Source organism: Gopherus flavomarginatus, chromosome 7, assembly GCF_025201925.1.
Source record: "Gopherus flavomarginatus isolate rGopFla2 chromosome 7, rGopFla2.mat.asm, whole genome shotgun sequence".
Classification (NCBI taxonomy): Eukaryota; Metazoa; Chordata; order Testudines; family Testudinidae; genus Gopherus; species Gopherus flavomarginatus.
In genome coordinates this window covers 19,936,869-19,958,685 of record NC_066623.1, presented here as the reverse complement: position 1 = coordinate 19,958,685, position 21,817 = coordinate 19,936,869, and the positions used below count along the sequence as shown (strand labels likewise).

Genomic DNA, 21,817 nt, shown 5'->3' with positions numbered 1-21,817 from the left:
TTAGTGGCCTCTGATCCACTTTAAGCTAGTGCAAACTAGATCCCGTGCAGCTCTGGGATGAACTTACACTCACACTCAAGGCACATGTACAAGAAAATAAGAAATGTTGCTGATCTCCTTTTTGCCTGAGACCAGCCACCATTCTTCCCCCCCTTTTCCCCTGACTGTGAGGGGGACAGAAGAAGACTGGCATATGTGTCCCAGTTAGGGCTGCCAATTTTCTAATCGCACAAAACTGAACATCCTAGCCCTGCCACTTCCCCGAGGCCCCACCCCTGCTCACTACATTGCCCCTCCTGCAGTGGCTCACTCTTCCCCACCCTTACTCACTTTCTCTGGGCTGGGGAAGGGGGGTGGCGTGCGGGAGGGGGTGAGGGCTCTAACTGGGGGTGTGCGTTTTGGGGTGGGGCCAGAAATGAAGGATTCAGGGTGTTGGAGGGGGCTCTGGGCTAGGGCAGGGAGTTGGGGTGCAGGGAGGCTGAGGGCTCTGGGCTGGGGTGCAGGCTGTGGGATGGGGCTGCATATGAGGGGGTTTGGGGTGCAGGAGAGGGCTCCGGGTTTTGGGAGGCGCTCAGGGTTGGGGCGCAGGCTTACTTGGACAGGGTCCTGGTCAGTGGTGCAGCGGGGCTAAGGCAGGCTGCCTGCCTGCCCTTGCCCTGACACCGCGCTGCGCCCTGGAAGCAGCCAGCAGCAGGTCTGGCGCGTAGGCGTGGGAGCAAGAAGCTCGGTGAGCTACTCTCGGCCACAGGTACTGCCTCTCCAGCTCCCATTGGTCAGGAACCAGCCAATGGGAGTGCGGAGCCAGTGCTCAGGGCAGGGGCAGCCTGTGGAGCCCCATACTCCTCCCCAACCTAGGAGCTGGACATGCTGATGTTGCATAGTGCGATGCAAGGACAGGTAGGAACTAGCCTGCCTTAGCCCTGCAGCACCGCTGACCAGACTTTTATTGGCCTGGTTGGCGGTGCTAACCACAGCCACCAGGGTCCCTTTTCGACTGCGTGTTCTGATTGAAAACCGTATACCTGGTCACCCTTGTCCCAGTCATTCTCACACCATGCACAGAGGCAGAATGGTTTAGCCAGTTGTGACAGTGACAATTCTAAGCTTTGAAGATGAGTTGAATGGGTGTTTGTGACTCACTCACTAAAAAGTAAATAGCACCATTTTTCATATGCTCAGATATGTTAGCCTTATATAGTACTATCAGTCAGGCAACTTTTCATTTTTCTGCATATGCAAAAGTCTGAGTTACATATGAACACTTCCAGCTAACACCTAGCTTCGTGTTACAAAAAAGCCAAGCCAGGAACACCTCCATAAAGGTTCTGAGAGTAAAATACACAAAATAAACACATTTTGATTTGACTGGATTATTTCTTGGATAGAAATAATTGGAGGCCACCTTACAGACAAAAGAAACATAGGTCCTTGTATCAAAAGTAAAAACCCAAACACAGGAGTATACCTCATTTTCATGCCCATATTCTGCACATAAATTCTCTTGTACCAAAGTAATAGTTAAGTACCTCAGATGTATTTCCTGCTTTCAGTAAACATGAACAAATTAATCAGCTGAGCAGATTTAGCTGAAGGTTTTTTTGTTTTTGTTTGTTTGTTAGCGGAATTTTGTGGGGGAGAATGCAATTTCTGTTCAGAAAACATGTATGTAAATTGACAACCACTGAGATCAGTGGGACTACTCACACGAGTAAGTGCTATTTGCATGAGTAAGAGTTTGCTGATTTGGTTCCCTGAATCTGTATTCTCTGCAGAAACAATGGAAATCTCAATTGACCCTTCACGACAGTGTCACAAATACAGTACAATTCCTGAATGGGTTTATGTTAAAGGCAAGGGTTTCTGAGACTAGATGGGAGCCCACACAGGGCACAAATTGTAGAACATAATAGCAGCTTCAGTTTAGTTTGAATAATTTCATTAGATGGGGTCTCTTTGTCTTTAACAACCAAATGTAATATTTCCTTCTGGTATCTTCCCCTGGTTATGGCCCCTATTTATAGGGTAATTTTCTTGTCGGTAGCTAGGGTGGAATAAAATATATTTGAGGCTGGCTTAGTTTTTAGCCAGTGAGAACTAACATAATGAAAGGCGCAGAGATGTTTGTTGACCCGAAGCCAAGGCAAAGTTTGTTAACTCTCGCAAAGTGCATTTCAAGTGCTGTATCCAAACGTCAGAATGCTCAAAATTGGACACGTCACCCTAGCTTTTCTGTACAATTTCATTCTACTTATCATAAAGCAGCACAGGCTGCTGACTGAGCCTGGAATAGAACTGAGATCTCTCCTGTTAACACTTGCAGGCATATTAAACATGTTGGACCAGATCCTCAGTAGGTGTAAATTGGTGAAGTTCCTTTGAAGACACCAGCTGAAATTTTTTGAAGTAACATTTGTATTTTCATACAGTAATACTGTACTCATTTAAAAGAAAAGAACTTTAAATTCTCCTATTGCCCAGGGGACGCATTTGTGGCCCAGCCAATTTGTAGTAAATGCAGGAATGTCTCTACACTATGTACTAGTGTGATGTGCCCACATAATAAACATAGTTTTGTGAGAGAAATGGATGTATTGGACCATGAATGCTGGTGCTGTATTTTTATTTCCTGACCCACGATGACACATACAGATATGGAAATACATTTTAGTACCTCAGCCTTCTCAAAGGAAAAAACTAGCAATTGATTTTTTTAAACCACCAGGGCGCCCCAAACAAAGGCGCTTTAAAATATGCAAGAGTGGCCTTTGATTTCAAGTGAAAAGTCCGCTGGCTTGGGGTGAGGAAAGTCATCTCATGCATTTAAATGTAACAGCTCGATTGTTCCAAGGATATTTAAATCGTTAAATCAAGACCTCTGTTGCTATGGAGGATGTGCTAAATGTCAGAGTTGCATGCAAAATGGAAATGTAAAAAGTGACGGGAGCACAAATAAACAGGAAAAGAAGCTTAGAAGAGTATCACTTTGTGGTTCAGCCCAGTGAAACAATACTGAGGCTGCAAACCCTGCTTAGGTAATTACACTGTCCACACATGGCTTCAGCAGGTAAGTTGTGTGAGGTTGCAATTTCTCAACCCAAAAAAACGGTGCATGAAGCAGTGGAGCAGTCAGATTAAACTGATTTGAGGCATTTAGACACCGCCCCAAATAAGGGGTAGTGCTAGGTTCATTGTTCCAGAGGGAATAATCAAGCAAGGATTATGCCTCAGAGGGTTTGCTTAAACTAGGGGAATTTTTTTAAAACTGGTTATAGCCTTGATGTAAAGCTGCTTTTAGCTAGTTTAAGGATACCTGATCAGAACACCTTAAACTGAGTCTAAAGAGTGGGGCAGATTCTGTCTTTTGCCAAAGCTTCACTCAGTGCAGGAGAGGAGGAGGCAGCATCAGGGAGCAGGTGCTAGTGCCCCGCTCTGAGATTTGCCATTGGTGGCGGAGTGGATCTCTGCTGCTCCCCCACCAGGCTCTCTACCACTTGTATTGTGCTCCTACTCCTGTAAAGGGGTGGGGGCAGAGGCACCAGGCTTGGGTATGGTTCATTTGTGTCAGTAGGGAGTTCCTCTCTGAGTAGAGCCTTCTCGACTGGCAATTTGTGGACAGAATCCAGCCCGTTGGCATGTCTGAATTGCACAAAGGATTCAAATCTCAGGAGAGAAGCTGGTTTGTTGTCTCTAACCATTTTAAAAATCAGTTTAGCTGATCAGGTTTTAACAGCAGTTAGAAAACTTCCCCAGCATCGAAAGGTCCATGCAGCTCTGGCATCATTTCTCTCTGGGAACAAGAGAGCTCTTGCACTCTTCTAAGCCAGGCTGTCATTAAATGCATGCTCCCAGCAGTGTTGGCCAGCTCCAGAACTGTGGTTGTCCCTTGTCCTTTGTGCTGGGTGTGCCAGGTTGTTGTGGGGTGGCTTCTTGTGTTCTCTTCCTACCCTGCACACCTCCGCGCCCAGTCCCCATGACTTTTAATCCAGTGAATGCTTCTGTATGACTTTCCCACTTAGTTATTTAGTTTAGTTTTGCTGAGTATCACCAACAAATTTACAGGTTATGACCTGGTTTTCAGCATTGTGGAGCTCCCAAAAATTCCATTAGGCCAGTGGGAATTGCAGGTTCTCAGCATCTTAGAAAATCTGGACACTGCCTACTAATATCAAATCATACACACATTAGGCTGAAAGGGGCCTGGCCCCCTGCACTGAGGCAAGATCTTGTAAACCTAGACCATCCCCTACAGGTGTTTGTCCAACCTATTCTTAAAAACCTGCCACAACATGGATCCCACAACCTCCTTTGGAAGTCTATTCCAGTGCTTAAATACCCTTATAGTTAGAAAGCTTTTCCTAATATCTAAGCTCAGTCCCCTTTGTGCAAATTAAGATGATGACTTCTTGCCCTACCTTCAGTGGACAAGGAGAATAACTGATCACCATCCTCTTTATAAGAGCCCTTAACATATTTGAAAACTGTTGTCAACATATTTTCCATTGCATTATCCAAGTCATTAATGAAAATATAGAATAGTACCATTGTCAGGACAGACTCCTGGAGAACTCCACTAGATACATTCTCCTAATTTGACAGTGAACCATTGATTAAATTTCTCTAAGTGTTATCTTTCAACCAGTTTTACACTCGCCTTATACTAATTTCGTCTAGACCACATTTCCTTAGTTTGCTTATGAAAATGTCATGTGGGACTATGTTAAAAGCCTTACTAAAATCAAGATATATCACATTTACTGCTCTCCCCATTGACTAGGCCAATATCCCTGTCAAAAAAGAAAATTAGGTTGGGTTGGCATGATTTGTTCTTGACAAATCCATGTTCCTTTTTACTTATGACTCTTTGTGCTCTAGGTGTACTGATTGTTTAATAGCTTATTCCAGTATCTTTCCATATATCAAAGTTAGATTGACTGGTCTATAATTCCCCAGGTCCTCTATGTTCCCCTTTTAAAAGGTTCAATGTTTTTTCTTCTCCAGTCCTCTATGAAGTGGATCCTGGTGTTTTATGGGGAGAACAAAATTAGCATCCAATAGGATTGTCCCAAAGCCCAAACACCATCTAGGTGCTGTTTAGCTGTGCACGTCAATCTATCTTAGGTACATATGGTCCCACTCACTGTAGTGTTTGAGCACCTACAGTAACCCTCTGTGGTGAGGAAGTACTATTATCCCATTTTACAGATGGAAAGTGGAGGCACAGAGAGGCTAAGTAACTTACCCAAGATCACACAGGCCATCTATGGCAGAGTCTTAGGCCAGTGCCCTGACCACTAGACCATTCTTCCTCCGTATGTGATAGCCACCATCTTGGCTGACACACTGAGGATTGAACTAAGGACAACAAGAATTAAATGCCTGAGCTGCTAGATTTTGATCTAAAAAGGCAAGACTCCCTTGATGAGGCTGTAACAGACTAAGATCCTCTGTGGACTGGGAACAGAGGGGGACCTGTAAAACATACTAACCAGTAGATTATGTATTCATCAAATTCTTTCACCTGATCAAATTAATGTTGTTCTCTTACTATTCCTCAACTGCTAACTGGGAGGAGCTCCTTACCGAATGGGTTTGGAATTGAAAATGGTGATTCTGTTTTATAGACCTGATCCTGCAGCCCTTATTCATGTTAGCAGATCCCTGGTAGGCTTGAGTCCTCAGTGAATGAGGTATATGAGTGGGAGTATGACCTCCATGTCTACAGTAATGAATGCTGCTGACAGCTTCACCATGCACAATCCAACACACTATAAACAGGGAAACCAGAGAGAAGATTAAATTCTGGAGAGCGTCCAGTGAGAGATTGAGTTCTGTCAGTCAAAGGGTTGGGGGAGAGACATTTTGTTGGTGACACATCACATTCTCTCTTGCCTTCCCACTGCCTTTGGTGAGCTGAGGCTTCTACAGTCAAGTCCCACGTGCAATAAAGGGAATGAAATGTCATGGATTAGACATTGCACAACATGATGGGATGTTATAAGATGCTGATAATGGAAGGAAGTGTCCTTGTACAATAGTCCATTAATTGAATAACCTACTCATATTAGTGATTTAGAAAGAAGTCACTTCCACTCTTGCTCAGCACCTTTTTCTGAAGGTCCATTTGTAAAAATTGTATGCCATGTGTTAACTGGGAATTTGGATTAGAAAATAAAGTCATTACAGTTGGCATTCCTGAGCAACCAGCATGTGAGACTGGAAAACGGAGTTAAATTTAAGAGGAGAACTTCACTGTTTGATCATTAAGCATCCTGAATCTGACCTTGGCTGTACATGTGTAGCTTGCATTGAAATCATCCTGTCCTCTGCACATATCACCATGTATCTTAGCAAATCAGCACTGGCACTTGACACATGGCATAGGATATGTTACTGCGTGCTTCAGCCATATGGAAGGCCAAGATTGAAACCATCTAACAGTGACTGGTAAGCTTCTGCACATCAGTGGGATTTGCAGCATCTTGGTGCCATTGCTGGGTTGATAAGATGGCAGAAAGGACTCATTTTTGTTGGAAGGAAAAAAATTAGTTATTTCCTGTCTGATGTACCTGCAGTAAGCTATTTCTTATGGGTAACAGAGGAGGAACTGTCTAAGGCACTCAATGGAAATTAATTAGTGTTCAACATTTCAAGCCTCTCCATAGAAAACATCATTTTAGAACTTCCATAAGAAACAGGGGCTTGCAAACTGAGCAGCATATTTTCCGTTCAGGGCCTTTGACTTGGCACAGAAATATGTCATACAGACGGCAGCTGGCACCATGCATATCTAAAGAGATCTGAGGCTATTAGTGCCTAAACAGGCACTAGAAATCATGTTACATGATGAAGACTAGCTAATGTAATTGAGCCAGCTAGTTATTGTATACATAATTTAATTATTTGACAAATTGCTTGGAATCATGGCATTCTTGTTCCAAAACCCTTGCTGTGCTCACAATATTACAAGGCACAGGGCACGGGCAGTTAGTTGTTGGTGGGAACACATATCTCAGTAGATGGGTGCTTCTTTCTTAAATTACAAAATAGAGGTATGGCAGCATTAGAGATTGTGGAAACCAGAGTGGTGGAGCCAGGAAAGGAGTCAGAGGGGACTTGACTGAGATGGAAAATTGTTACAGAGATGGTTGATGTTGCTTCAAGTAGATATACTTGCTATTTTAGGGGATAATGTCATGGACATAGTCTCCTCCTCTTTTGTTGGCCCCACCCCATAGGACCTATGGAACCTGATTTCTGTGGAGCATTTGCTGAGGGGCTTCCACAGGATCTCAAGGGATGTGGAAGAATGATGGAATAAACATGGCACATTTTCCCATCCTCTTGCATAGCCCTGTGTCCTCTCTGCTCACAGAAGCCAAAGAGACGGTAAAGATAATCAAATCTTACGTTTCATGACATAAGTTGACTGCCATAGGGCTATTTTCCCCCTTGCACTGAAAATTGGTTAGATTCATTTTGGGGAATTTTTCCCTGATTTGAATGAGCTGGAACCAGAGGCTGGACCAGAGGCTGATTCTGTATACTGAACTGTATATTCCTAAACAGCACCCAAGTAAATAGGAAGAATCAATTGTGCCCCTTCTTATTTATCTTTTTAGTCTGATCCTTTCTTCCTTTCCTTCCCAGAGACTTCATATAAAGCAGGAGTAAAATGCAGCTTTTTTAAAATCCTGATAAATGCAGCCAGATCTGTTTTTGCTTACAGAGCCACTCAGATCATGTGACCAGAGCATGATGCTGGCCATGGGGTAGGTGGTTTCTACATGATTGGACTAAATATTGTATTAAAATCTAATTATCGGCTTGGAGAAGTTATGGGATGAAGGGAAAATATTACACTCCTAAAATTTTTCTCAGCATTGACTGTAAATCCTTCTAATGAAATCATCCTGAGTTTATAGTGAGATGTCTTCATAGCCAAAAACTTCCTACTGACTAGCAGAAGCTCTGGGGATTGGCAACAATTGATTAACAATTTTTTGTGTGTGTTTGTGCAGTGATCAAGGTTGTCAATTGACTTCATGGGTTTCCAAATGGAATGACATTAATTTATCCAAAACTCTCATATGGGAAGAGACTTGTTTTTTATTGGCATTATGCCCCTTCTGTTAAAATTATCTTGGCAGAAATCCTGCAGATCTAAGTGCTGAAAGTTCCCCTATGTAGATTCTTTGTTCTTGCATAAAGGGAGATTCTCAAAAAAACATTAACTTTTCACTGCTGAGATTTCATGTGAAATGTCACATTAATTGCCTACCGCTGAGTAATGTCATATACTCAGTGTCTTGAAGAGTTGAACGCTCTGCTTCTGTGGTGGCCTCATTCCCTGGAAAAGTGGATGTGAAGAGAGAGATTCAGAGCAGGGTACAGACTAGTAATACTAGGAACTATTCTGTAAGGGTTCACAAGAGGCGTGTGGCCTCCATAACCCACTGTTCCCAAATCATTTCCACCGTGGCTGCCAGTACCAGGAAAAAACGTGCAGAATTTTCCTTCCCACTTATCCCCCTCCCAGCGACTCTTCCATGGAGGAATGTTGATCTTTCCCCAAGAACTGAATTTTGGTCTTCTGCATAGCAACACAAAGCTCTGTGCACTGTGCTGGTGTTAACTCATTTATCTGTGATGCTTCAAAGGCTGATTAATTCTATAGGTGGCAACTTCTGTTAATGGCCATTGTTCCTTCCTAATCTGACTAATCTCTGGGCTTTCGTAAACACAAGATTCTGAACATCTGGAAAGGTATAGGGCAGCGTCGGCAACCTTTCAGAAGTGCTGTGCCGAGTCTTCATTTATTCACTCTAATTTAAGGTTTCGCATGCCAGTAATACATTTTAACACTTTTAGATGGTCTCTTTCTGTAAATCTATAATATATTAACTAAGCTATTGTTGTATGTAAAGTAAATAAGGTTTTTAAAATGTTAAGAAGCTTTATTTAAAATTAAATTAAAATGCAGAGCCCCCCGGACCGGTGGCCAGGACCTGGGATGTGTGAGTGCCACTAAAAATCAGCTCGCATGCCGAAGGCAGCACGCGTGCCATAGGTTGCCTACCCCGGTGTAGGAAGTAGGATATCTGTTTGCAAGGTTTAGAAAAAAGCTGTCCTGGTAGGTATATCAAATGGCAGAACAGGTGTTAATAAAGGCCATACCTTCCTCACACGAGTGGAGATGAGTGAATACATTTTACTGCACATTTTTGTTCAGATTTAACAGTGAATTTGCTTCAATCACGTTTAAACTATGTTATCATGTTTTACTAGAGGAGCATAGGATTGGCCATACAAATCAAACCAGTGTCCACTTAAACCAGAATACTCTTTTGGTGGCCAGTGCCAGATGCTTCTGAGGAAGGTGGGAGAAGCTCCATAATGGACAATTATATAACAACCTGAATACAGTTAATTACTGGTTTAGGCCCTAAAACATGTTATTTTACCCATTATATTTTCTTGATCCTAGTTTATGCCATTGTGGATATTATCCATATCAATGTCTAATCTTTTTTGAAATCTTACTAAGCATACACCAGTGATATCTTGTGGTGTGAGTTCTGTAAGTATTTACATGTTGGGTAATAAGAATTTCCTTTAGTTTTTTAAAAATTGTAGCCTTCCCATGTCACTGGACCATTAGTTATTTTGTATCTCTACTCATGCTGATTAAAAAAAATATTAAAGAAAGTGCATTTGAAACCTGACTATAAGAGCTGCATGCAGTGGTGTTGTAGCTGTGTTGGTCCCAGGATATTAGAGAGACAAGGTGGGGGAAGTAATGCCTTTTATTGGATCAACTTCTGTTGGTGAAAGAGAGAAGCTTTTGAGCTTACATAGAGCTCTTCTTCAGGTTACAAGAGGAGCTCTGTGTAAGCACAAAAACTTGTCTCTCTCACCAACAGAAGTTGGTCCAATAACAGATATTACCTTCCCCACCTTGTCTCTGTAAGAGTTATAGTCATCCATTCGGGAACACAATCTTTGTTACACAACTTGTGTGAAAAATCTGTAACTCCAACACAGCTTGGATGTGAAATGGTAGTAGTGAACAGTCTGTGTCCAATCCATAGAGTAAAAACAACATTCAACAAATATTTGCTGGATCAATTCAAACAGCACGTGCGTTTGAGGGAAATTCATATGGAGAGAAAACTAAATTGTCTGAACAAATTCTTTGTTGTGAATATCTGCACAGCTCTACATGCTAGTAATCCTACCAGGTTCCATGAAGTTACTGACTGGAGTAAGGTGAGCAGGATTCAGCCCATACTTGGTATTTCCAGTGAGCTCTAATTTCCTAAGTCTCTAAGACCCTGATCATGTAATGAACTCCATGCAGGTGAACAGCTGTGCCCAGCTGGAGCCCCATTGCCTTCCGTGGGGTTCTGCACCAGCCCAGGGGCCAATCCGCAAGAGCCATTGCAGAATCAGGGCCTATATAAGATGCCAGGATGACTCTCAAACCCCCGCGCCTATTCAAAAGCAAAAGATAAGTAGCCTGATTTTCAGAGATGCTGAGCACACTCAGCTCCTGTTGACCTCAGTTGGGGCTGCAGGAGCTTAGCACCTCTGAAAATCAGGCCAAAAGATGGAAGAAGCCACTGAGGAAAAAGCAAGGAATAAAAATGTAAGACATCTTGAAATGTAACTGGTTATTAACAGAATGCCCTGCTGTTTAAATCCAGTATTATTCTGGGTTTTGCTTTTAAATAAGGCTTTGCACTGTGACTAAAGAGAGACAAAGGGAATTTTTGGTGAAAAATCATGCGCAGCCAGCCATGGAGACCAGACACAGTACAAAGAATGCTCAGACTCATGGTATGAGAGCCAGGTTACCAGAAACACCACCACAATTAGCTGTCATCTCACTGCAGTAAACCCAATGAAAATCTAGAATGGCTTGTTTGTATTTGGAGGATTGGCATTCTTTAGCTTTTACACAGGATTTTGGGAAAACGAAGCATTTGTTTTGTATTTGGAAAGGGAGGAGGGAGAAAGTGAATTTAGACATTAATCCAAAGCCTATTGAAGTTGATGGGAATCCTTTCATTGATTTCAGTGGCTTTGGATCAAGCTCTTAGTTTCCAGGGGAATTCTGTGTGTGCGTGTGTTTGCGCGCGTGTTTTCTCCTACTTCTATTCCACTAGAGTGATCTTCTGGCAAGGACCCCCTTTCCAACAGATTTTTGGGATACACATGTGAGGTGTGTGACATGCCCTGGGGTACAACCTGGACTGTGGAATTACTGTGCCTTTTTAATTCTCTGACTCAGGGTACCTCTCACACTGCTTTGCTAGTGACAAGAAGCCTCTTCAGTCCTTAGCATGTGAAGGCATACTCAAAGTTACACGAATACTCTCCCAAGCCACTCATGAACGGAATACAGGGACACCCCCAGAAATTCACCCAGCCTTGCATCCCAAAAATGTACATCTTACACTGCTTCTTGATCAATGCAAGCTCATTAATTAGTTCACCACTCAAAGGGTAGCAGACATGCACCAGCGTCTGTAACCTGAGCAGACTCCACAAGCACTTTAGACAAACAAACTGGTTGAGATTAAACATCAAAATAAGTTTATTAACTAGCGAAAGATAGATTTTAAGTGATTATAAGTGGGATGCATAAAGGTTAGAGTTGGTAACATAAGAAATAAAAAGTAAACACTCATTCTAAATCCTAAACTTTATTAGGCTAAACAAGATTTGAATTAAACAGTTTTTCTCACCCTACTGGACATTGCAGGCAGTTTTCAGTTCACAGTTCATACTAATTAGAAAGCCTTCTAGTCCTCCCACCCCCACAATTCGAGACTTTTCTTTGTCTTCCAAATGATCTTGTGTTGAGATGGGAGAGGAGAGAGAGGCCCCATGGTGATGTCACTGTCCCTCATTTATACTTTTCTCCAGGTGCTGGAAAAATCCATGCTGTGCCATGGGGTTAGGCAGCCCTCATGGTATATCTGAGTTGCTGACCATCCTTCATTATGAATTGCAAATTTTTGCTTGCACCTTTGGGCAACATGGGGTTTGGTACATAAGGCCTCCGTGTTTACAGTTTTTTTGTCGTCTCTGAGGGGCTAATCTGTGGGTGTTTCCCAGCCTCACAGCATTTCAGTAACAAACATGTAGCAAAATCTCATAACTGCATTGACACTGATGATACATTTCAACAGGACAGTAATGGTCACTAGATTATGACTTTTCCAATGAGACCTCACCGGGCATACGTTGCACAAGATGTATCATAATTTGGTAAAAGCAGTGACCATAATGGTGTAGACTGTTTCACCGCTGGTCAAAAACTTCTCCCATTAGCCCAATCCTGCTGCCACACACGACAGATTCATGCCTGCGGTGCTTGTAGGTTTTGTCATCTGAGTACATTTTATTTCCCCTAAGTGAGTGTTTATATTGCTTTGAGACTGCTGAGGTTCATAGTATTCATTTTTTTTTTAGAATGTGGAGGTTTAATAGTTATAGCAGCGATGTGAGTCTTTGGTATTTGAATGTTAATGAAACTTTGTATTTTCTGGAATAACTAGGGAGCCGGATCTCAGCTCAGGCTTGGCAATATATTTGTGGGTGGATTTTTTCTTCTCTTTTCCCCATAGGTTTTAAAACCTTATGTGACATTTCATCCCAGATCAATTTTACATTATGTATCATCATGTATAATATTGTGCCATGCTGTAATTTTGCAAGTGCATGAAACTGCAGCAGAGAGGAAAGTGGGCTCATTTACACAAGGGAGGGAGAAAAAGGCTAATACAACTGCCTGATTCTAGGAGGTTATGAATTGGGTGTTAGCATTTTGCTGCTACAGTAGAACGTGTCTAAGGAGAGCCTATTGTCATGAGAGGCTCAGTTGTTAGAGAGGAAAGGGACTGGTAATGTCAGATTATTAATGATTTCTCATATAGCATGAACATTAACATGGGACTTAGCAGTGTAAGGGATATTCCTGTGGCCCCAAAGAGCTCAAGTACTGAGACTGGTCTTTCACCCTTAAGAAAAACAAGTAATTTGACCACCTTAGCTGGCTTAGAAAGTTAGAGAGGGACTTTGCCTCTGCCATCCTTATGGCCAGTTTCCAGTGTTAGTCTCTAGACTTGGGAGATGATAATCTCACAGTTTTGGGACTATCCCCCCACTCCCATTCTCTTCTCAAGCGGCAAATTAGCCCAGATGCTAGGACTGGGCTTGAGAGAGCCTGGTTGGTCTGCCCTGTAAAAGCAGGATATTGTGCTGTACACATGGGAGGCAGAGACTGAATGGGCTTTGATGTAGTGAAAGTCCAATGAATTATACCATATCGCTGGTGTGGGAAGGTTGTGGGAACTGAAAAATAGGTCAGAGGATGAGTAACCTCTTGCTATGCAGAAACAGCAGGTGGTTTTTTTGACAAGTATGGTTGTCTTAGGTGTATTGATGCACATATTCAGTGTAACTTCATGTCCTTCTTTGATCTTACACTTACCCTGATCCCCCATCAGTCTCCTCCAATCAACCCAGAGTAACAGGCCTGGCAAGATTCCTGTGCTATATACTGTAAATAGTGCAGAGCAACAGCATCATATAGTTCAACACTTCATTCTCAGGTCTTCTAACCAGCATCAAGGGCTGCCCTCCAAACACTCATATTAGCATAGCAACATATACGTCTTGCCATAGTGCCATCTTGCCAGCTTGCAAGGGAACTCGGTCACCATCATTATCAAACTACCCACCCTCAACACACTGACAGTTGTGATCATCAGAAGTGTGCGAGCTCATAATTTCCTGTATTAAATGAGATGGAGCCGGTGGCAGGAGCTGTTTTTCTGCCGTAGCTTGCCAGAGCTGGGATTCAGTGGTTTTTCAGGACATGCTATAAGACAAATGTTTTCCCAAGCCTCTTGCTGGAGTGGTGAGTGAAGGGAAAGTGGTGGGTTGCAGACAGTGGAGAGCTGGAGCCGGTTCATGTGAACCGGTTGTTAAATTTAGAAGCTGGTTTAGAACCGGTTGTTAAAGGGGTGGGCAAACTCCAGCCCGCGGGACCATCCTGTCCGGCCCGCCTGAGCTTCCAGCTGGGAGGCTCCCCTGGCCTCTCCCCCACCTTCCCTCCTCTCGCAGAGCCCAGTGCCAGTGCTCTGGACTGCTCCTGGGCAGCTTTGCAGCTCCTGCCGCTTTGAGTGGCAAGGTAAGGGGGGGCCTGTGAGCTCCAGCAGGCCGCGCAGCATCGATACACGCTGCCCTGAGCAGCATGGTAAGGGGGCTGGGCCAGGGCTGGGAGGAGGGGTTAGATAAGGGGCAGGGAGCAGTTGGAAGGGGCAGAGGTTCTGGCGGGGCGGTCAGGGGATGAGGAACGGGGGGAGGGGAGTTGGGTAGGTGTGGGAGTTCCGGGGGTCTGTTGGGGTGGTGGTGGATGGGGTCAGGGCAGTGGATGGAATGGGACGAGTTGGGTAGGAGGTGGGGGGTCTTGGGCTTGTACTCACCAGGCGGCGCTTAATAACTGGTTCTCTACTGGGTCGGCGGCCGCACTTCGGTGGCGGGTCGTTCACTCGCTCCTGGTCTTCGGCAGCACTGAAGGACCTGCGGCCGAAGTGCAGCCGAAAACTCGGAGCAAGTGAAGGATCCGCTGCCGAAGTGCTGCCGAAGACCTGGTAGGGAACCGGTTTTTAACATTCTGGCAGCTCGTCACTGGTTGCAGATCTTTAGTAAATGAGAGTTTTTCTCAGGATACGCATCTCTTGAGTATTTATTTGGATGTGTTTTTGTTTCAAAGTACCAGTAGTACTTTTACATTGCACCTGCAGAATCTGACAGGCAATTGAAAGAGCCAGTTAAACAGATTAGATAGTAAACTTTGGGGCAGAGACCATGCCTGCCTCTGTGTTTGCACAGCATGTAGCACCATGGGACCTTTATCCTGATTGGCTACTATGATGTCAAGCTTTTTTATGCTGCGTCTTCCTTGTCCACCCACTTCCTTCTAGCTGGGATGTAACCCAGACCCCATCCTATTTAGCAATATGAAAAGGGCAGGGTGGCTGTTTCCTCCAGGCTGAGAACCTTTGGGCTACCAGAATATAAATATTAAATAAATACCCATTGAAATTCACCTGCAAATCCAATTAATCATATAGTAAAAAGAGCCAACATCTTCATAGCTGTGGGTAGTATTTTTCATGCAAATGTGCTGTGTTTCTACCAACCACCCCCGGTGCAGTACTGAATTCTCTACAAGTTATATTTGATTAGGGCTGGCAATAAATATCTGAATCTCACCCCTGCAGATACCCTGTGCTTACGTGACACTCTTTTCAGCACATCAGGCCTTAAGGGGAAGCTTAGTTTGAAAGGTTCATTCTGGAAGGGGCTATGGCTTAACTAGATTAGGATGCCAGAGAAGGTTGCAGAATTCACTGCAATCCTTGTGTTTGAGTCACCAAACAGTCACTCTAGCCTCTATCTCGCCTGCCCTCATGATCTCTCTACATTTCATTCTAAAACTCTCTAATTTAACAAAGGGCTAATTAATCACTGCAGATGAGAGTATTCTTTTCCTCCCCTTTCTCCCCTTTGATTTGGAGTGGACCTTCTGGAGGTAGATTCCGCAGGGGACATGTGACATTAGCTGTACTCTTTCCATTCAACATTCTTACAATATCCTTTGAAAGTGACGCTTTGTATGTCTTGGCCATCGTAGGTAGCATTGCCAGGTTTACTGTAGCAGCATGTAGTATAAGTAATGGACCAGACACTGTGTGCTTGGGAATATACCTCACCATGTGGCACATCTTTCTGGAATATTTACTAGGCCAGATCTGTTCCTGGTTTACAAGCAATTCAAACAGCCTGTCTGAGCCCAGGTATGGATTCCTATCATACTGACCCTTAGAACTGCTAGAGAATTAAAGCAGAATACAGTGTGATCCAAGAGTCAGCTTTTTTAATTGAAATGGATGGTGCTACTATAGATTCTGAATTGCACAAGTCTGTGCTTTATTGCATAGACTAGTTACCTTTCCTGACAATTCTGTCTGCTTTGCCATAGTTCTGTTTTTTCTCTTTTCTTAACATCACCAGGCTACTGTGAATAGGTTAAGGGAGCAGCTTCTAGGAGTAGATGCTATGGGTATGTATAATTAGTGGGGGCCCTGTCCTCCAAATAATAATAAAATATACAACTTGCATCATTGAAAGAGAGAGATCTGAATATGTCTCTGCGTCTCCCTTTGCCATAGTAGTAAGCAGGAGGGCAGAACAAAGCTAATTACTGCCTTAACCCTTTGTTTCAGCAATTTCCTTGCCATAGGGTCCCACACTTGCTTCACAGAACAAAGAATCTGTTCCTGCAGCAAGAGCCTTACAATCCCTCACCAGTGCAGGCAGCCACCCTGCAACCTTGGACAAGCATTAGGCCCTGTTTGAGAAGCTGCTCCTGCCCTTTCCAGCCAGCCAAGCTGGTGGGGGAAGTGGCCATAAATGCTCTGCCTGCTAGGGGTTTTAAGCTTTAACTTCATTGCACTCCTCATGCCTGTCATCCCACAGAGCAAGAATGTGACCTCTGCTCTCCATAGTAGTGCAATGGGCTACGTCTGAGCCCCAGGGATGATTATTTTTTAATGCCAATCCAGTCAGCATGATGCAACAGCCTTGACAGAACTGGGTAGTCATCGTATTGGCAGCACAAAGGCAGATTGCAGTGCTGAAGCCTTGTTTCGCTTTCTGCTGCCCACCTGCTGAACACCTGCTAGGATAAGCAAAACCTTCGGGAGATTAGTGCTATTGCTGAGCTGGATGTTCACAGTGAAACCTGAAACCACAAGAATTTCCCCTGATTTTGGGTTTCATTACAAACTTGAAACTCACATCAGATTCGTCAGAAGATCGGGGAGCATTTCAGGGCCCAATCGAGGTCTCAGTGGGAGATTTGCCTGATTTAAGACAGCAGGATCAGGTCCTCCGAATGAAGCCGGTAACTCCATTTAAGAGAACCTGGGTGGTTTGGAGAAAATGAAATTGCACCAGTCAAGCAGAATGGCTCAGGCGGGGCAGTACATTCAGGCATGAGGGGACAGAACACTGAGTTGGGTCCAAAAAGGAGCATTGTGTGTGCTATTATCAGTGAGCTAGCCAGGAGCCAGCAGCCACACAAGGGGAAGAGAAGCATTGGCCTGATCATCACCAGGCCCTCAATCTGCCTGAGCACACTGCCTGTGATCATCACTATACAGGACGTGTTAGCTGGTCCTTTGCCTGGCTCTTAAAACAAAAGGCTGGGTCACCATTCTGCAGCTATGTATGGTAGGGGAAGACACCCCTTTCCTTCCCACCAGGAAACCTAGGCAGAATTTAACCATGTAACATCAAGCTGGATGTAACTTAGAAGGCATAGAAGTATAGTGTGTCACGGAGACTTTATTCTTGTTACCCACTCACCTGCCCTTGGTAAATGGGAAAAAATAGGATCTTACCAGGGCCAGGAGGCAACTTTGGCTACAGCTGGTTAGACAATGACTATTCCCCCAGTTTGTGACCTCTGATTGACACCAGCGGGCCTGTATGAAAATACTTTCTATTGATGCCAAGATCAGAGTGTGAGAACGCAAAGCCTTTTAGAGCACTAAATCTCCTAGTGAATATCTAGAAACGTGTAAGGGATTAAACGTGGAAAATGCAACATCAAAGGTCTTGGGTCGAGGGGGGAAGCATGTCAAAATTCAGGGATATTGGATGTAGCACTCATTCAATGACTACGCTTAGTTAAGTACAGCACAGGGGAGTGAAGACTGCAGGCCACTAGAACGCTTGTTAATATATGTCATTTAATTGTGAGATTGCTTATATGCCATTTTGACATATGTAGAGTAATATTATCCCTCTTTTGTAGGTCACTATTCTCATAAGTCTGGCTCTTGCGTTCCTTGCCTGCATAGTCTTTCTTGTGGTATACAAAGCCTTTACTTATGATCACAGTTGCCCAGATGGATTTGTTTATAAGGTAAGAGATTCCAGCCAGATAGATTCTATTGTCTCTGACAATTCAATTGACTTCATGGTCAGAGTCTAACAGAGCATTTACAAGAATATGTTGAAAAGTGATCAATGTTTTGGAAAATGTGAACTTCCATCTGCTTCCATCATTTTATATTGTAATCGTCAGGATTAGATCTCTGTGAATGCCACAAACAAATGTCCCTAAATAATCCCTCATGTTTTGGAATGAATGCACTGCAGTTGAATTTTGGGTTTGCTTCCCACAAACATTCAAATGATCAAGTTTTTCTGGCATAAATGTTCATGCAAGGGAAATTTCAATGCTGCATGCACGAGCGTTCACTGATACTGATTTTGAAATTCGCATGTGCAAGTATTTGAGAGGCATGATTTTGCACCTTGTCCAGTAGGCCAACAGAAACAAAACCATGTAACTTGTTTGACCAATCACAGCTAATCAACAGAGTTTGAATATCAGATAGTCATTGAGAACTGTTTGCTCAGTCCACAGAGTTAAAAAAGTTTGCAAAACACATCGTTGACTATTTACAGCGAATAAATTCATAAAGATCTTAATTCTTTGGGGATATTCTATGAACAGGAAAAGAGGCTCAGTTATTCGATATATTGTTTGTTGTAAATTATTCCCTTAGTGTACATAAAATCAGAGAGGAGATGAGTCATGACTTTTGAATTCTAAATGTGAATTTCCTCAGAATTCATGCACTTTGCATTTAGTGTTCTGCTCTGGTCTTTAATCACACTGGAATGGGGTGGGGGAGAACTGGATGGCTAAAGGGCATGCTAATTATAAATGGGGCCCTTCACCTCCAGGTCACCACTATCAATCTGAGCAGGTTGGACCAAAGGTTCTTACTATTTGTTGGCTCTTCTGTGGCCTATACAAAGCAAACTGGTTTTCTCAGTACAGTTCTTAGTGGACAAGGGTCCACGTTACAGCAGTAGAGACTAGTTGGCAGCCTCAGCACAGAGAAGAAGCACAGAAAGGGCCATGGAGACTGAACTGGCCACCTATCTCTAGGGCTGGTCTTCCTGCAGGTCAGAGATAAGGCATGGTAGCAGGGTAGCATATAAGCAGCTTACATTGCTTCTGCCTGGCCTGTATCTGTTCTACAGATTAATAGAGAACGTCAGTCTGCAGGGCTGTCAATGCAACACTTTGTGAGCTAAGCAACGTCCTTTCCCAGTACCGCTAGCAGGTGCCTGATCTTGGTGCGTTCCAGTGCTGTGCCAGAGCAGCAAGATCCCTATTCTGTAATTCTGGTTCTGTTTCACAGAATGAAATCAGTCTTAATCAAGGCTGCCAATTCCAGCAGGTTTTGACATCTGTTGAACCTGTCTCAGAGCCCCGTGCTATCTAATGTTTCTTGGCATCCCCCAAGCTATTTGTCAATGGAGGAGCACATATGTTTCCATTGGTGCAAGAAGCCCAATTGCTATGAACCAGTGAGTTGAGTCGGTCATCCACGTGAGAACGAACTGGGAGTTTAAAATAAATGTTAAGTGATGTGACTGCTACTTACTTGTCCTGCTTTTTCCCTCTCTCTAGCATAAGAGATGTATCCCAGCCTCCCTGGATGCCTATTACTCAGCACAGGATTCCAATTCCCGGGGCAGATTCTATACTGTCATAAGCCATTACAGCATGGCTAAGCAAACCAGCTCACGGTCTGTATCGCCCTGGCTTTCTTCGGGATCGGTAAACCATGAAGCCAAGGCTGCCAAGACAGAAGGCCATTAAAACTACTCAGTGGTGACGGGAGGGGTTGGGAGTAGGGAAACAACACCGTATCTATGAAGTATCGCTCTGCCTCAAGGAGGGCGCAGTGCTAACAGCACAAGAAGAAGAAATGAAACTCAAGTGCAGGAGACATCTTAATTGATATTTCTTTTCGTGCATTGTTCTCGTGGATTTGTAACCGAGCCAGGCTCTTGTACAAAGGCATGTTTGATGTTGACTGTAACTTTACGATGTAAAAATATTTTTAAAATCATTGCTTAAATATTTGTTAGAAAAATAAATGAAAAAACAAAAAAAGCAAATTCAGAAAACAACCAGAGAGGATGGAATCAAACAAAGAGAATCTCCCAGAAACTGTATCTTTGGCAGAAAGGTGTGACCCTAGAGCAGTATGTAACGGAAGAACGTTTGAATACCTTGTTTGACATGCAGGGGTAGGGGGAAGTCTTTTACGAATCATGTCACTGGGTAGTTAAACTTGCCAGAGCAGGGTCCTTCTACTGACAAACTGAGCTGCGCAGAATACGGTATCAGCATTAGTTTGTGGCCAGAGAAGTACACACGCATGTGTGTTCAGTCTGAGGCCTGAATTAAAAACAGAAAGATCGAGGGATTTGGAATACACAGTCATGGTATTGGAGATCTTCAGTGGGTTTGTCAGGATTAAATGTTTTGGACATAGAGTAGGAGAAGGAAGCTGTTGTGTTTAAATCTCTTCAGCACAGGACCGGGAGTCAGGCTCTATTCCCAGTTCTGCCACAGATTACCTGTGTGATCTTGGATAAGTCACATGGGGCCTGATCCTTTGAGATGCTGAGCACTTCTTTGGAGAGCAAAGAAACAAATAACTTCATTGTAAGTCTAGGATGCTTAGTACCTCACAGGAGAGGGTTAGTACCTTAAAGGATCAAGCCCCCTCTGTGCCTCATTTCCCCCTTGTCCTTATTTCATGGACACTACTTATGTGGGGATTGTGAGGGTTTGTCTGTTGGTGTGTAAAATATTTGGAGAGTTAATGATAGACAGTGCTATCAAAATTCAAAGTTTGAGTTGACTTATAAACCCGTGAATGTAAAAACAAACCCCAAGCCGAGTCCAGCCTTGTACAGTGTTCAAACACAGCCCAGTATCTAGCTTGCAAACTGATCTGAGCAAGCATGTCTGTTTTGTAAGACTTGAGTAAAAGGAATTTTCTTTTCCAGAGCTGCCACCCAAAACATTGCAGTGTGACAGTTAAAATACTTGTGATCGCAGTCAGCTTGAGTTCAAAAGAATAAGCACCAGGAGTAGGACAAGACAGATGTTTGGGTTTGGAGTTTAAGGTTTGCATTTCACCAAGCCTGCTGATCAGATTTGTGGGTGTTGCAGGCTAGAAACTGGGAGCCAAACCCACTGGGCAGAGTTTTGTTCTTCATTATGCACACACAGCTGCTAGGGGTTTGAATGGGACTAGCCTGGTGTAAGTGGGGGCAGGACTGAGCTGACAGGAGTCATGATAAGCAATTGTATAGTATAGCTAAAACTGTAGTGCCAAACCCCATCGTCTGATTCCCCTCCCTCCATATTTCACCTGTAAATTCATTTTTCACTTGAAATGTACAAACCCCACCACAGAAAAATCAAAACTCCGACAAATGACTGAACAATTTATAATTTTGTGGTGTGCGTTTTGTCAGTAAGTAGCAGAGACTGAAGTATTTTTTGGTGTAATTCTTGAACTTTTCTGACAGGAAAAATAAAGCTAGATGTGTCTGAGAGTCTCAACTCCCCTGAAGGGTTTCTTTTGTCTGTGTCCTGCTGTCATGTTGTGAAGAGGGAGCAGTGGGAATGTTTGTGTGCATGGAACTGCTGAGTGTGGTGGTGGCAGAGATGTCTACTCTGTATTGGTGGAAATGGAAATGTTTGGAAGCTTCAGAGGTTGTTCAGAACTCGCTTGCATTTATTGCTGGTGGGGGGAACCTCAAACACTTTTATTTGTTTGTTTGCTTGTTTTTCAGCTGGAAAAAACCCTTCAAAACAAGAGGCTTTAGTGTGGGTGCATCTACTGGATCA

General features: G+C 43.5%; 1 protein-coding gene across 1 annotated transcript in view; it reads left to right on the top strand.

Annotated features, from left to right (window-relative positions):
* Positions 1-21,529, top strand: part of NSG2 (neuronal vesicle trafficking associated 2) — a 45,581-nt gene extending 24,052 nt beyond the window's left edge. Inside the window, exons 4-5 of the mRNA XM_050962870.1 lie at positions 17,897-18,007; positions 19,574-21,529. Coding sequence (XP_050818827.1) covers positions 17,897-18,007; positions 19,574-19,765 — 303 coding nt within the window. The 3' untranslated portion in view covers positions 19,766-21,529. The remainder of the gene's footprint in view (positions 1-17,896; positions 18,008-19,573) is intronic.
* Positions 21,530-21,817: the final 288 nt, after the last annotated feature.